The sequence below is a fragment of the Macroventuria anomochaeta genome, assembly GCF_010093625.1.
Source record: "Macroventuria anomochaeta strain CBS 525.71 unplaced genomic scaffold BU25scaffold_14, whole genome shotgun sequence".
NCBI classification, from domain to species: domain Eukaryota; kingdom Fungi; phylum Ascomycota; class Dothideomycetes; order Pleosporales; family Didymellaceae; genus Macroventuria; species Macroventuria anomochaeta.
This window is the reverse complement of record NW_022985375.1, coordinates 382332-394633: the sequence shown is the minus strand read 5'-3', so window position 1 is coordinate 394633 and position 12302 is coordinate 382332. Positions and strand designations below refer to the sequence as shown.

Below are 12302 nucleotides of genomic sequence, written 5' to 3'. Positions count from 1 at the left end.
TCTATACCCTTAATCCTTGTGAAGAGTTGAGAATAAACGCAGTGTTGTGTGCCTCCCGGATCCCCTCAAACTTCACGCTCGAGGTTGCGTTAATCGACCGTTGGCCTAGCTCGCATAGTGCAGCTCCACAAATGCCCGTAGCCGCACCCGTAACGAGCTAACCATGTCGCCTGTCGGTGACCAGCATCTTTGCAGCTTGAAGTGCCAGCAAACATAACACAGTTATCGTATGCTGAGTTGATAGTATTGAACATTTTCCACGTCATTCGAATCACTTGCCTCACTTTCTCAAGCAGCTGCACGTAGTGTTCTGTCGATCCTGCACTTGGCAACTGACTGAAAATCCGCGCCTGGGCAACGCCATGATCGCCGACACGCCTGCGCTTCCGTTCTGGGAATGGGTGTCATGCGCCGCCATCCTTCACAGAGGTCCTTCAAGACCCTGTCACCTTTTGTTGCTATATCGAAGATGAGCGTAGACACACTTGCGCCTTTGCATTCTTCAACATAGAAGTGAAAGATAACTCTACCGTAGTTTGTGTTGAGTTGGCTTTGCCACGTCTTCCAATCGCACCATGGGTGCGATCGGTAGCGTTTATCGTTTCGCTTACGCCTTAATGTGGCAACAGCTGACGACCGTTGATAGACGCTACACGCGTCACAGTTGGAGACAGCTCATCTCTCTGGAGAAAGAATATGCTTAAATCGTATGCTAGGCTTTGCACAGCGGTTTTGTGGTCCCTTCTGAGCCTATCTCGATACCGAATTGTGTATTTCCCAACGTTACTACTGAAGCGTGAAAGTTCCAAATCTTCGAGAGTCAATTAGGGTCGGATGCGAGCGGAGACTGAAAGAAAATCACCAGCTCGTGTACGACTTGGCTGCAGAGAATCCAGGACTATGTGAGGTCGTCAAGTCCCGGACACTTCCGGGCAATCTCTCGCCAGAGCTCACTATTCCCCAAGTGTCGTCACGATCAGTGTGGGTGCAAAGACATGGTAATGTCGGCTTCCTCACAGTAGAGGTGTTAGTTTGTAACTCCTGGGTGACACGTCGTTGCCTTTTCTGCAGAGTTGGAGCTCGGGCTTCCAAGATATCGAAGGGTGAGATCCCTCATCAGTGTAGCTGCGCTGAACATGTTGACAGCCTATCCAGCCCCGTGATATCTGCATTGAGCGGATGGAAAGTACTGCACGGTTCCGAAAGCGCTGGCTACAATCAATACTACAGCGAGATTGATTCAGTCTAAGCTCAAAACAGTACAGTACGTTGGTCGAATTGTTAGCAGAAAGAGTACGGCTGAAAGGCCCAACTCAAATCGCACTGTTGAGCTGTCTCGAAGGGGCGTGATTTGTGTTCTGCTTGGATGGACATTAGCAAGTGCAATCGAACCTTGCGGTCGAATATTGCGGTTGAACATTGAGCATCCAGAAAAGAGCAGATAATAGTCCGCGTTTGGGAGGATATGAAAATGCATGTGGCGTCTGAGAAGGAGTGTGTGAACGAAATCAAGACTGAGTGAGATGGGACGAGTGGAGGGTGTTTGACTTGGCTGATTTCGATATGGCATGCTTTCGGGGGGTCCACCCCACCTATGATACACTTGGTCCCAGCTCCAGCAGCCCTCTATACATCCTCACATTCTCGTAACATAGGAGATCTTGTTTCGTAATGTGTTGTCGCTTATTTCTGGCCAAGGGCTGCGGCACGCTCGTCCTCGAGCTTCTGGTAGAAAGCGTCGCGGTGACGGACGGCGGGGACATGGTAGCCTTCGAAAAGTAAGTCTCGAGTCGCAAATTTCGAGGCACATCGTGTGCTGCGATGATCGAGGGATCGCTGAATACGTACCGTACCACCAGCCGTAACCAGCGGTCACACCAAGACCTGCAATTGACTGTCAGCCAAGCTTTCCCACACCACACGCACATCGTCCAGAGCTTCCGCGAAGCTGCAAAAAGCTCTGGAGACGTGCGGAGGACTGTCAACGCACCCACAGCAACGGAAACGTCGAGCACGATCTGACGGCGGAGCATCTGTTCCAGTCATTAGCCTCCTATTCACGGCTACCGAACAGGTCCAATGGCAGCACATACGCCAGTAATCGGTTTGAAGGCCATTGCTAAGTCGGTTTGCGGGGAGTGGAGAGTTTTGCGGCGGGGTTGCGGGTTGCGGTAGCTGGTAAAGGTCGTCTGTCGGTCGTGAAGTTGAGTGGTGTGAGTTGATTGTCATCCGTTCCTTGGCTTTTTGGCCCGTGCGTTTTGGGGAACTGCGACTCAAAGGCTACCAGGTTTCCCTAGGTGAAAGGAACGTCGACGGCACACATCAACCGCCGAGCGTCGCAGCGCTTTCACAATAGCTATTGTCGCGTGCGTAAGGTTCTGCAACCGCTGCAGAGTTCTCCCATATCCGCCCTCTCACCTCCGATACACGACCGTCCAACCGCGTGGGCACCACATGCGACGTCACTCTCGATCCCCACTTTGCGCACCCTGCACCCCGTACAGCATCTTCTACCTACCTGTCGCGCATACAGCATATGCCAGGCCTTATTTCTCCCTCTAGCGCCAGCAGCGTAGGCGCAATCGCAACCATGAAGAGACCCCACGATGGAGAGGGCCTAACACATCAGGGCGCGCCGTTGAAGAAGCGCAAGGTTCTGCATCAGTTGCATCACACGCAACCTGTGCAGCACATGAACGATCCTATCAGCGCAGAGTTTGGTTTCGGCGACAGCAAAGACTTCTATGATCAACAACTACGGCGCGCCATAGCCATACAATGCAAGACATTGGGTTTCGACAGCGCGCGATCAGATGCGCTGGAAGAGTTCAGAGGATTGGTCGACTCATGTACGACAATTGTGCGCGTAAGCAGAGCTTGGCTAACACAGCGCAGACATAACCAGGTTTCTGACAAATGTGCGAATGTCGATGACCAGCGCGCGGCGTACCGAAACAGTAGCTCACGATTGGATATACGCGCTGGCCAATGCTGGCTTTCACGGCTCAGGAGCCCTCGAACAACATTTCGACACGGGCGAGATACCCCCAACAATATTACAGCCGCAGTTCGACCCACCTACCCCGCCAGAACCACAACCTATCAGTACCGATGCATTACTTGGCCCTGAACTGTCCGGTAAAACGGATAAAGAGGAACGAGCATACATACCAAAGCATTTCCCACCATTTCCATCCAAGAACACCTACAAAGCCACACCAGTATTCACTAACCGAGAGAATGATCCGCGTAAAATTCGAGAGAAGGCGACAGAGGAGGGCATACTGGCAGAACAGAGCTTACGGAAGCTCATGGCAGCACAAAAGGCAGGCATACAGAAGCAAACTGCCGGCAAACGGAAACGAAGTACACGCATGAAAGAGAGCGACAGGCTGTGGCAAGAAGCAATGACGGATCTTCTGAATGAAGAGAAAGAGCACGAGAAGAACGAGGCACGGCAACGCGCAAGGGAGGAGGAGGCAGAGATAGAGGCGGCCGACGACAACTGGAATGCACCCCTTGTTGAGAGACAACTACGGCAGCCCATTGTGGACCGAAACGTCAATCTGGAAGAAGGAGTGCACGTGAACTACGACCAACGGTTCTGGCGAAAGTCTGCGAGAGGCGTATGAAAATTCAAAACGTCAATGGTTTTGCAAAGCATTTTTATAGCGCGGCGTTTGGGGTTTGCATATACGTTTTGGCGCGCCCGAGGATGGGCCTTTCGAGCATGCGGCAGGCGTTCAGTAATTGTGTAGAAGTTGTACTATAGCCTTCAGGCGACAGAGAAGAACAACAATCGAGTTGAACATGGTTCCTCACAAGACTATGAGTTGTTGTGCGTTTTCATTTGAGATCGTGCCTTCCTAATCTGAGGTCTGGTTGTTCACCCCGAACGCTTCCACCTTGAACTTACTCCATCTTCTTGCCACTCTCTTGCCTCGCCTTCCACCCTTCCCAAGTTGTCGTCTCAACACTCAGCCCGTTCTCACATCTACACAGCACATCAGCTTCGTCGCTACCAGCTCACGTGCCAAGACCATCGTCCTGCACCTCGCAAGACCAACACTTACTGTCTTAACAACCTCACCACCGGCTCACAAATAACATTCGGCTTCCTCGTCTTCTCTGATACCTCAATATTGCACTTATACTGCAACAACTCTTTCAACGCGCAGTCGCCTAGGCGCACAGGCGGTTTCCGCGGCTTCCCATTCGGGAGGACGTTGATTTGGGATTCGAGGGCGCTGAGGGGGTATATGGGTGTCGCTGGTGCCATCAGGAATTGTTGATGTTAGTGGAAAGAGTAGAAGAGGGTACAAGAAAGAGTGAGGGCCAAGAGAAGGGATGACGATGAATGGTGATGTGGAAGCGAAGAAGTTAGGTGAGAAGCTGTTGTTGGATGTCAAGGTTGAAGAGTTAAGCTCGGTATGTTAATATTCACAATGACATTTCTTCGATGGCCGTTGACGCCTAAATCAGATCCTCGGCTCTCTCCGTGAGTTGGGATCTGAAAAGTAAGTCTTTCTCGGTCACAGCCTGATCTTTGACATGCATTGTAGCCTAGCGAACGAGCCTTTGAAGAGCTGATCAATTGACAATCTAACAGCGAACGCAACGAGGCAACTACAAACAAAGTCCTCTTCAGTATCCCAGAACTCGATGCCCTGATATCAAGCTCATCCCCAACGATTCTCGAACTAGTATCACCACCACCCACGCACCACCCATCAGGAGCCGGCAAAACCTCCTTACTTTACCTCATCATAGCCCACGCCATCCTCCCCCCTACATTCAACTCCATAACAGATCTCCACGGCCACGATGCAGCAATCATCATCTTCGACCCGCTCCACCACTTCAGCGTCCCCCGCCTCGCAAGCGTAATGCTCAACCTCATCGTCTCCAAATTCGGCGCACCTGTCGACGCCCTCGATCCCAGCATTAAAGCCGATCTGCTCAATCTAACAACTCGCTGCCTGGATCATGTGCACGTCTTCCGCTTACAGTCGTGGGACTCGTTGATCACGACCCTGCATTCAGTCCCAGACTACTTGTTCGACGAAACCAGGCACAAGAGCACACACCGCCGCATTCACTCCCTCGTCCTCGAAGACATCGACGCGTTCACCTGGTCTCTGCGCTCTGCTCACTCCACTTCTTCTTCTTCTTCATCCTCCAACAACAACATCAATCCACTAAGCGCTGCCTCCAAGGCACTTACCACTGAGATCAAAAACCTCGCAACGCTTCTGTCCTGCAACATCATTCTAACCTCTCCCTCTATCCTTCCTACAGCGTTTCGCCCCGCCCTACCCACGTCTTGGCCGAGTGGTATGCATGTGACGAGACTTGCAGTGAGGAGAGTAGAGGTGCTGAAATTTGCGCCGGAGATGGGTGTTGAGCAGGCTGAAGCCGAGAGGAGCCAGAGGTGGGAGGTCGTCCGTCGGGGACAGTTCGAGTGCTGGAAGGTTGGAACTGGGGTAAGAGATGGGGAGGGCGAGGGGTTTGTGTTCAAAGTTGGGCCGCATGGAGTTGAAGTCGCGAGGGAGGGCGGTGGGTAGAGGTGTACCGGTAACAGCGCTCGTTAGCGGAAGAGTAGGACGGCACATTACGTAGATGGAGAACCATACTAAATGTCAGAGAATAGCAATGTTGAACGATTGGATCTCGCCATTTGATAACAGTATGTTACAAAAAGTACAGCCCGCCTAAAGCTCCTGAATATGCATATGCTGGTCGAATGCCATGCCCCCTAGCCGTGATATCTTACAACCATGCAAGAACAATTTTATACACATTGTCTCTCGTCCATCGATCGTTCAAGTGCGTGTTGATAATGCACGTGCTTCGTCGTCCTCGTCCCAAGCTGCCTCGCAGCCAGCATCTTGTCTTGTGTTCCATCTCTCCTCCGACCAGTCAAGTCTACAAATCCCTCCCCCAAAGCACCTTCCTCCTCTCCCTCTCCTCCCTAGCCTCTCTCCTCCTCTTTCCCCACTTCTCCCTGGCCTCTGCATGCTCCGCACTAATCCTTGCCGCCTTCTCCGGCACCTTAACAACCATCCCGACGAAAAACTGACTACACCCAAACTTCTCCGCCAGCTTGACCCGCGTCCACTTATCCGGGTCTCCCAGCCTCAGTTTGCGGATCTCGGCGATCTGCGACTCATCCAGGTGGTATTTCTTCTCGTACGGCGTCCGCACGGGCGCAGGGAGAGAAGAGGAGGGTTTCGGAGGGAGGTAAGAGGAGGTTGAGAGCGGTGTTCCGGGTGCTGCGACGGGCGAGGATTGTCGGCGCAGCGCGGTGGTGTTGGAGTACTGCAGTGCAGCATTGTACATTTGTCTCCTCTTATCATCTTTCGGCAGGAACTTGAGCGGTGTGTGGTACACGCTCGGTACAGACGAGGGCGGGTTGAAGATCAATGAGGGTTCGGAGCGTGAGGGCGTGTAGGATGGTGCTTCAGGGAGCGCGAGGAGCTTCTTGTGTCGCCGGGCGGTGGATTCGTGGCGGCATTGCACTTTAGGGAGGAGAGAGGGCTGCCGTGTGGAGAGGCATGTGCGGAGGATGGGTTTGCTGGCCGACATCGTGCAATTAGACGCGTGAGGCGGGCGTCGACGACGGCTGGTGATGGCCTGCGGTGAAGGGGTGCCATGCCGGGGGAGCGAACTTTTGGTCCGATAAGTTTTTCCGGCCGAGATGTTTGTACATATGCACGCGACAAGCATCAACGACAAGCATCAACACTTCACAAGCATAGCAACGACAGCGTTTGGTTGCAGTTTCTTTGATTGGGTATATTTACTTCGTCTTGGCTATATACTGGGTTGACTTGCGTTGTCGCAATTCCTTCACTCGCGCTTGAGCTCGGCACCGACGTAGTGTAGGTATGCTCCAAGAAGCTTCGTACCCTCAATGTAGTTCCTCTTGTCCAGCTTCTCGTTGATCGAGTGCGCCGCATCTGTGGAGCTTCCCATCGGCAGCAGCAGCACGTTCTTTCCGAGCTCCTCTTGGAATGTCAGAGTGACTGGGATGCTACCACCCTCACGGGTCATGTCAGGCTTGACACCAAATACCCTCTCGACAGCCTTGGCGGCAGCTGTGTAGTTGGGGTGGTTGAAGTCCTCAACCCACCACTTGCCGCAGTGTACAACGTTGAACTTCATCCTGTTCTTCGACTTCAGCTTAGCAAACTCGTCGTTGACGTGCTTCTCGACAAGCTTGGTGACGGGGTCGATCTCCATGTTGGGCACTGTGCGGATGGAGAACTTTCCGATAACCTTTGCGGGGATGACAGTCTTGGCTCCCTCGCTGTAGAAAGCACCCTCAATACCGTGTAGAGACAAGGAAGGGTACCTCATCTTAGCCTTGAGAGCCTCCTCCTTGGTGCCATGGATCGAGACCTCACCGCCGAGCGACTCCTTCAAGTCGTTCATGGTGAATGCGATGGGAGGGTAGAGAGCCTCCTCCTGCTCGGTCATAGGAGCAACAAGGTCGTCAATGCCCTTGATAAGGATCTTGCCATCAGGGTCGACGAACGAGTTCATGATGCGGACCAAGTCGGTCATAGGCTCGTGTGAGACACCACCGTACACACCAGAGTGCAGGTCAGCGCCGGGTCCTGCAATCTCGATCGAGTAGTAGTTGCATCCACGGACACCGTATGTGAGACAAGGCTTCTCTGTGCCCAGCCAGTAGTTATCTGAAATGCAAACGACATCTGCGTCCTTGAAAAACTTCTTGGCCTCAGCGCGGATGGTGTCGTCCAGACCCTCTGAACCGTTCTCCTCCATACCCTCGAAGCACATGATCAGGTTGACCGGCAGTTCAATGCCAGCCTTCTGGTGTGCCTCGATTGCGTTCAACCAACCGAGAACGGGGCCCTTGTCATCTGTGCTGCCACGTCCGTACATGCGGCCCTTGTCGTCGATGCTCAATGTGAAAGGGTCGGTCGCCCAGCCGTCGGACTTCTGTGCGGGCTGAACGTCGTAGTGGCCGTATACGAGAACGTTGACCTTCTTGGGGTCGTTTCCGTAGCGGCCGAGGAGGCAGGGTGGGAGGTCGAGGTGCTCGCGTCCAGGCTGCTTTCCGAGTTCACGGAGCTCGACTTCACCACCAAGCGCTTTGATCTGGTCCGCGAGCCAGTGGCCCATCTGTCGTTCTTATCAGTCTCGTGCTCTTTTGTACTTTTGGTGTGCTGCGCAGTACCTTGACAACATCTGGTCTCCTCTGGTCCTCAGAGCTGATACTAGGGATGGCAACAGCTTCCCTGAGCCTGTCGATGAAGTTGTCTTGCAGCAAGTCCACCTGCTGGAAGTATCCGTCGAGGTTCGCCATCTTGTTGTATTTGTGGTATAGATAGGGCCAGTCGGCGTTTGGTATGCGTTGTTGGGTGTATTTGTCGAAACGCTGAAGAGAAGGTGTGAATCTTCGCACTGATGTAGAAGAATGAAAGCTTCGGCCAATACGGTGCGCGCTTATTCTCGGTGGAGTCAAACGGGAAGGTGTGAAGGCGCGCGCAGTTGCTTCTGCTCGATGCAGGAAGGTGAGGGGTCCTGCCCCACCAAGGCGTGACATTGCTGTGGCGGATGGCGGAGGGAGCATCACGCGTCGACTTTCGACAACACCAAATTGTGTCAATTGGTCCAAGCTTTCAATGCTGTCAAGTATAGATCCGTGATGAGACTAGATTTGCGCACAATAAGCCTTTGATGGCATGTTTGGATGAGCTTGATTCTGCATCGTGGATGCTGGAGGAACAGTGTGCCTCGGCCGGTAGGTCGAGGTCCCACTTCTTAGGTAAAACGACCTGCCTCTGGTGAAAACGAGACTAGGGAAGACCCTGTACACTCGTCGTCCGTATTTGAATGCAACCCTAGAGATCTCTTGGTTCTCACTTCGACATGATGGCAGGCTTAAGGTCGAATCATGAGGAGAGATCATAAATCGAGAAGTTTTGAGAATCCATTACGTATTATCGTATAGCTGTTGAGACGATGCGTACATGTCGATAGTAAGATTAAAAAGAACAACCTGACGAGACGGATCGCTACGCAATGTTGATGCAAATGCAAGACTGCAGCCGTGGCTGTAATGTCAAAGAAGGGAGACGGAATAACGATACATAAATGCGAGACAGATAGACCACTCAAACTAAACGCATCGCTCGTAGGTTCATCATAGCCATGTTTCGTAGGCTCTAGAAAGGTCCCTGGCCGCCTTGGCCGCTCTTTCCATCCCTAGTCGTGGTGGGACTGAGTGCGTCGCCAATAGGAGATACTAGTTGAGACGTGCTCTCTGAATTGAACCCGGGGAGATTGAAGGTCAGTTCACCAGCTTTGATACGTCCATCCGAGGTAATTTGATGACCAGGTCCCATCGAATGATGTGTGGTCATCGAAGCATAGTGTGATATCGCGCTGCTGGAGTCCTGTATCTCTTTCTCGTTCGTGCTGTCACCACCAAAATCCCGCTCAGCAAAGCCTCCAACTTTGGGAAAGGCTTCGACAGGACTAGTGTCCTCGTACGAAAACGTTGGACCGGAGCTCAGAGGATTACTTGCCTTCTCCCTCTTCTCGAAGCTGGTGCCAAAATCGTCCATGGTGAAGCCAATCTTGTTCCCTCTCCCTTGTTTTCGCGAAGATGATTGTGCGGTATGTTGATTCGATGCGGCTTGTTTGGTGGACATCTGTCGTGTTGAAAATCGTGCTGCAGGTCGATCGCCTTTGGCCACGACAACGCCACCGACTGCGAGCTCTTCGCCGTGCTCATCGCCCAAAACCGAGTGCTCTGGTAGCGCGCGCAATGGGGGTTCTGAGTGCTCATCTTTCTTGAGATGTTCGAATTCTACTAGTGAGGATCTTCTCAGCTGCTCGAGCTTCGCTCCGGGATTCTTGAGACACAGTTAGAGTTGACTCAGAAAAAGGCTAGGGTCGGTCAAAGAAGCCAGTGGCACGCCGGTAGCGCTCAGTCCGTTGCGAGGATTCAGCTCTGATCCCGTTGGGCCTTGTGCCTCTTCATCTGTTTCTTCGAGAGCCTCTTGCGCTGCTTCTTGTTCTTCTGCAAGCGGAGTCTCATCTCTCAAGTCTACTGTTTCATTCTTTTCAAGTTGGTTCGAGCCGGGAGCATCGATGATAGATGCAACAGTGGACGTGGGAGGTTTAACATGCTTGCTTACAGAGGCGAAGGAGCCGCGGCGGCGACCAAAAGCGGATGCATGGGAAGAGGAGAAGCCGCACTGTGGACATACCCATTCGTTTTGGTCCGGCACGCCCTCCGCTGCCGGCAGTTCACCCGCCTCACCCCTTTCCTCGCCCCAGAATGTTGGACGTCGTACAGGTGCTGGAGTGACTGGCAGGCTGGGTCGTTCCATAGCTGTTGGAAAATCGGTAAGAATCAGACTCTCGCGGCGTTCCTTGCGGGAGAGTGTCGGCGAGCCTATATCGTCTGTGCCAGTCGCCTGTTGCAAGACCTGTACTTTGCCACGTTTTGCCTGCGAGTCCATGATTGACCGTACATATGAGTCAATGCCTGGAACACTATCCCACGCATTAGCACTGTTCTGCGAAAAGGCTTGCCACGACTCCTCGGTAGTTCTTGGCTTGAAGTCTTGAGGATCATCTCTCCAGACCCTTGTGGGCTTCGCCCGTGTCCATTGATCTTGATTGCTCTCATAATGCGTAGTCGTGAATTCAGATACCGGTGGTGAAGCTTCGAACTCCGAAACTTCAGGTGCAGGTATTGGTGCAGATGCAGGTGCAGGTGCAGGGGTCGGCTCTGGTGACTGATCTTCCGCAAAGACACGCGTAGGCTTAGGTCGTGTGGCCTCCCTCTCCCACGGGAAGATAGGTCTAGGTGCTTCGTAAGGCTTTGGTTTGGTCTCTGGTACCTTGTACCACATGTCTCGAGGCGGCTCCGGGTATACTGGTGGTGCTTGGAACAGCTGCTTGCTCTCGTTGAAAGTGTACGTTTCGCGCGGGAAGTTGGCAGCTTCAGGCTTAGACTGCGCTGGCGGTTCGAACTTTGTCGCGTCCCACTCCATCTCTGGGGCAGAGAACTTGCGCTGCTGTACTGTAGATGTGGGTTCAACTAAGCCTTGGTCAATATCCTCAGCTATTTCGCTAGTGTCGGTCATGGAGGGCTCGGCGGTTGGGGCAGGTTCATCAATAGTGATATCAGGGACGGTATGGGGCTGCAAGGCAGTATTTGTGCTGCTCTTGACCTCACCTGTACCCTGAGACTCTGGTAGAACTGCCTTTGGCTTGTCGTGCAGGTGCCTGTTGTGTACAGCCCACCACCGAGCCAAAAGCTCGCCGTAAACGCCATGCCCAGCTGTGCGGTTCTTGGACCACGGCTTATCCTTGCCAATGAAGTGTACAGCACTGATATCCCGCTTGTAATACCTGTATGCTGGCTCCCACTGGTATTCGGCGTTCGGTGTGCAGTTGTACCTGAACTTTAGCCGTTGCCATGGGCGATTCTCGAAGTATTGGTTCAACAAGCCCTGATCTGCACCATCAAAGCTGTCGCCAGTAGCAGCCATTGTCTGAAGGCACCAGTACTCGCCCATGTCTGGCTTGATGACCATGACACCACTGTTGAACGCATCTGGCCAGCCAATATCTGGTGCTGCTGCAAAGGGCGCCTCGATGTCGAACAGCTCGTCCAGCGCTCGCAATGCTACCACATCGGCGTCGAGGTATACAATCTTGCGAAACTGAGTTTGTCTCCACAAAGCGATTTTTGTGAAGGCATACGACAGGTCGGGACGGCCCATAAGATAGAGGTTGGTCATGTTCAGGCTGCGTATGCGTTCGACAGGTATCACGTAGTCATACAGCGACTTGAGTTCGGTGATGGTGTCGGCTGACAATGATTCCAGCGTGATCATCACGGCCAGCTTCTTCGTCGTGCCGGCATCGCGTAGAGAATGGGCGAGGACAGCAGCTCCTAACACGCACAATTAGCAACAGATTCAGGTACTGTATGTCGAGCAGCAGACTGATGAGGTGTGAAGATTGGGTTGGGCCTCATTGTCTCGTTTATTAGACGTACCAGGTAAGTAGGAGTCGCTCATAAGAAGCTATTGATCAGGTCAGCTCGCGTGTCTCAGCTACATCTTGGAAGCTTACCGTGCAATACACGTCCTCCAAAGGTCGCGCCATATTGAACCAACAGCTGCGACAGTTCTCACAGTAGTGAATAGAAAAAGAGAGACCGTCTCAGACCGCTTGGTCAGATGCGACCTTCCTGCTAGCTTCCCCGCAACGACGTAGGTGAAGCTTGCGCCGATCAAGGTGCCGAA

The 12302-nt window shown here is 52.9% G+C and overlaps 6 protein-coding genes across 6 annotated transcripts; 2 read left to right on the top strand and 4 right to left on the bottom strand.

Moving 5' to 3' along the window:
* Positions 1-1683: 1683 nt before the first annotated feature.
* On the bottom strand, positions 1684-2117 carry BU25DRAFT_458031 (cytochrome c oxidase family protein-like protein; the record flags this gene model as incomplete). The annotated part of the gene is made up of 4 exons (XM_033710166.1): positions 1684-1769; positions 1849-1884; positions 1991-2033; positions 2094-2117. 4 exons carry the CDS (start codon positions 2115-2117, stop codon positions 1684-1686), a joined length of 189 nt encoding a protein of 62 aa, XP_033562372.1.
* A 186-nt stretch (positions 2118-2303) lies between these two features.
* BU25DRAFT_366795 (uncharacterized protein) lies at positions 2304-3626 on the top strand (the record flags this gene model as incomplete). Its single annotated transcript, XM_033703857.1, has 2 exons — positions 2304-2849; positions 2896-3626. Coding segments are annotated over exons 1-2 (1044 nt in total), but the record flags the coding sequence as incomplete, so codon positions are not given.
* Positions 3627-4347: 721 nt separating this feature from the next.
* On the top strand, positions 4348-5575 carry BU25DRAFT_448143 (uncharacterized protein; the record flags this gene model as incomplete). The annotated part of the gene is made up of 3 exons (XM_033709584.1): positions 4348-4428; positions 4483-4517; positions 4610-5575. The coding sequence occupies 3 exons, from the start codon at positions 4348-4350 to the stop codon at positions 5562-5564; spliced, it is 1071 nt and encodes a 356-aa protein (XP_033562370.1). The 3' UTR covers positions 5565-5575.
* An 87-nt stretch (positions 5576-5662) lies between these two features.
* On the bottom strand, positions 5663-6631 carry BU25DRAFT_410286 (uncharacterized protein). The gene has a single exon (XM_033706247.1). It carries the CDS (start codon positions 6583-6585, stop codon positions 5926-5928), a length of 660 nt encoding a protein of 219 aa, XP_033562369.1. The 5' UTR covers positions 6586-6631; the 3' UTR covers positions 5663-5925.
* Positions 6632-6849: 218 nt separating this feature from the next.
* On the bottom strand, positions 6850-8335 carry BU25DRAFT_340181 (CNDP dipeptidase; the record flags this gene model as incomplete). Its single annotated transcript, XM_033702800.1, has 2 exons — positions 6850-8151; positions 8207-8335. The coding sequence occupies 2 exons, from the start codon at positions 8333-8335 to the stop codon at positions 6850-6852; spliced, it is 1431 nt and encodes a 476-aa protein (XP_033562368.1).
* A 1567-nt stretch (positions 8336-9902) lies between these two features.
* On the bottom strand, positions 9903-12162 carry BU25DRAFT_340319 (glycosyltransferase family 8 protein; the record flags this gene model as incomplete). The annotated part of the gene is made up of 3 exons (XM_033702807.1): positions 9903-11947; positions 12053-12080; positions 12130-12162. 3 exons carry the CDS (start codon positions 12160-12162, stop codon positions 9903-9905), a joined length of 2106 nt encoding a protein of 701 aa, XP_033562367.1.
* Between the last annotated feature and the right edge of the window lie 140 nt (positions 12163-12302).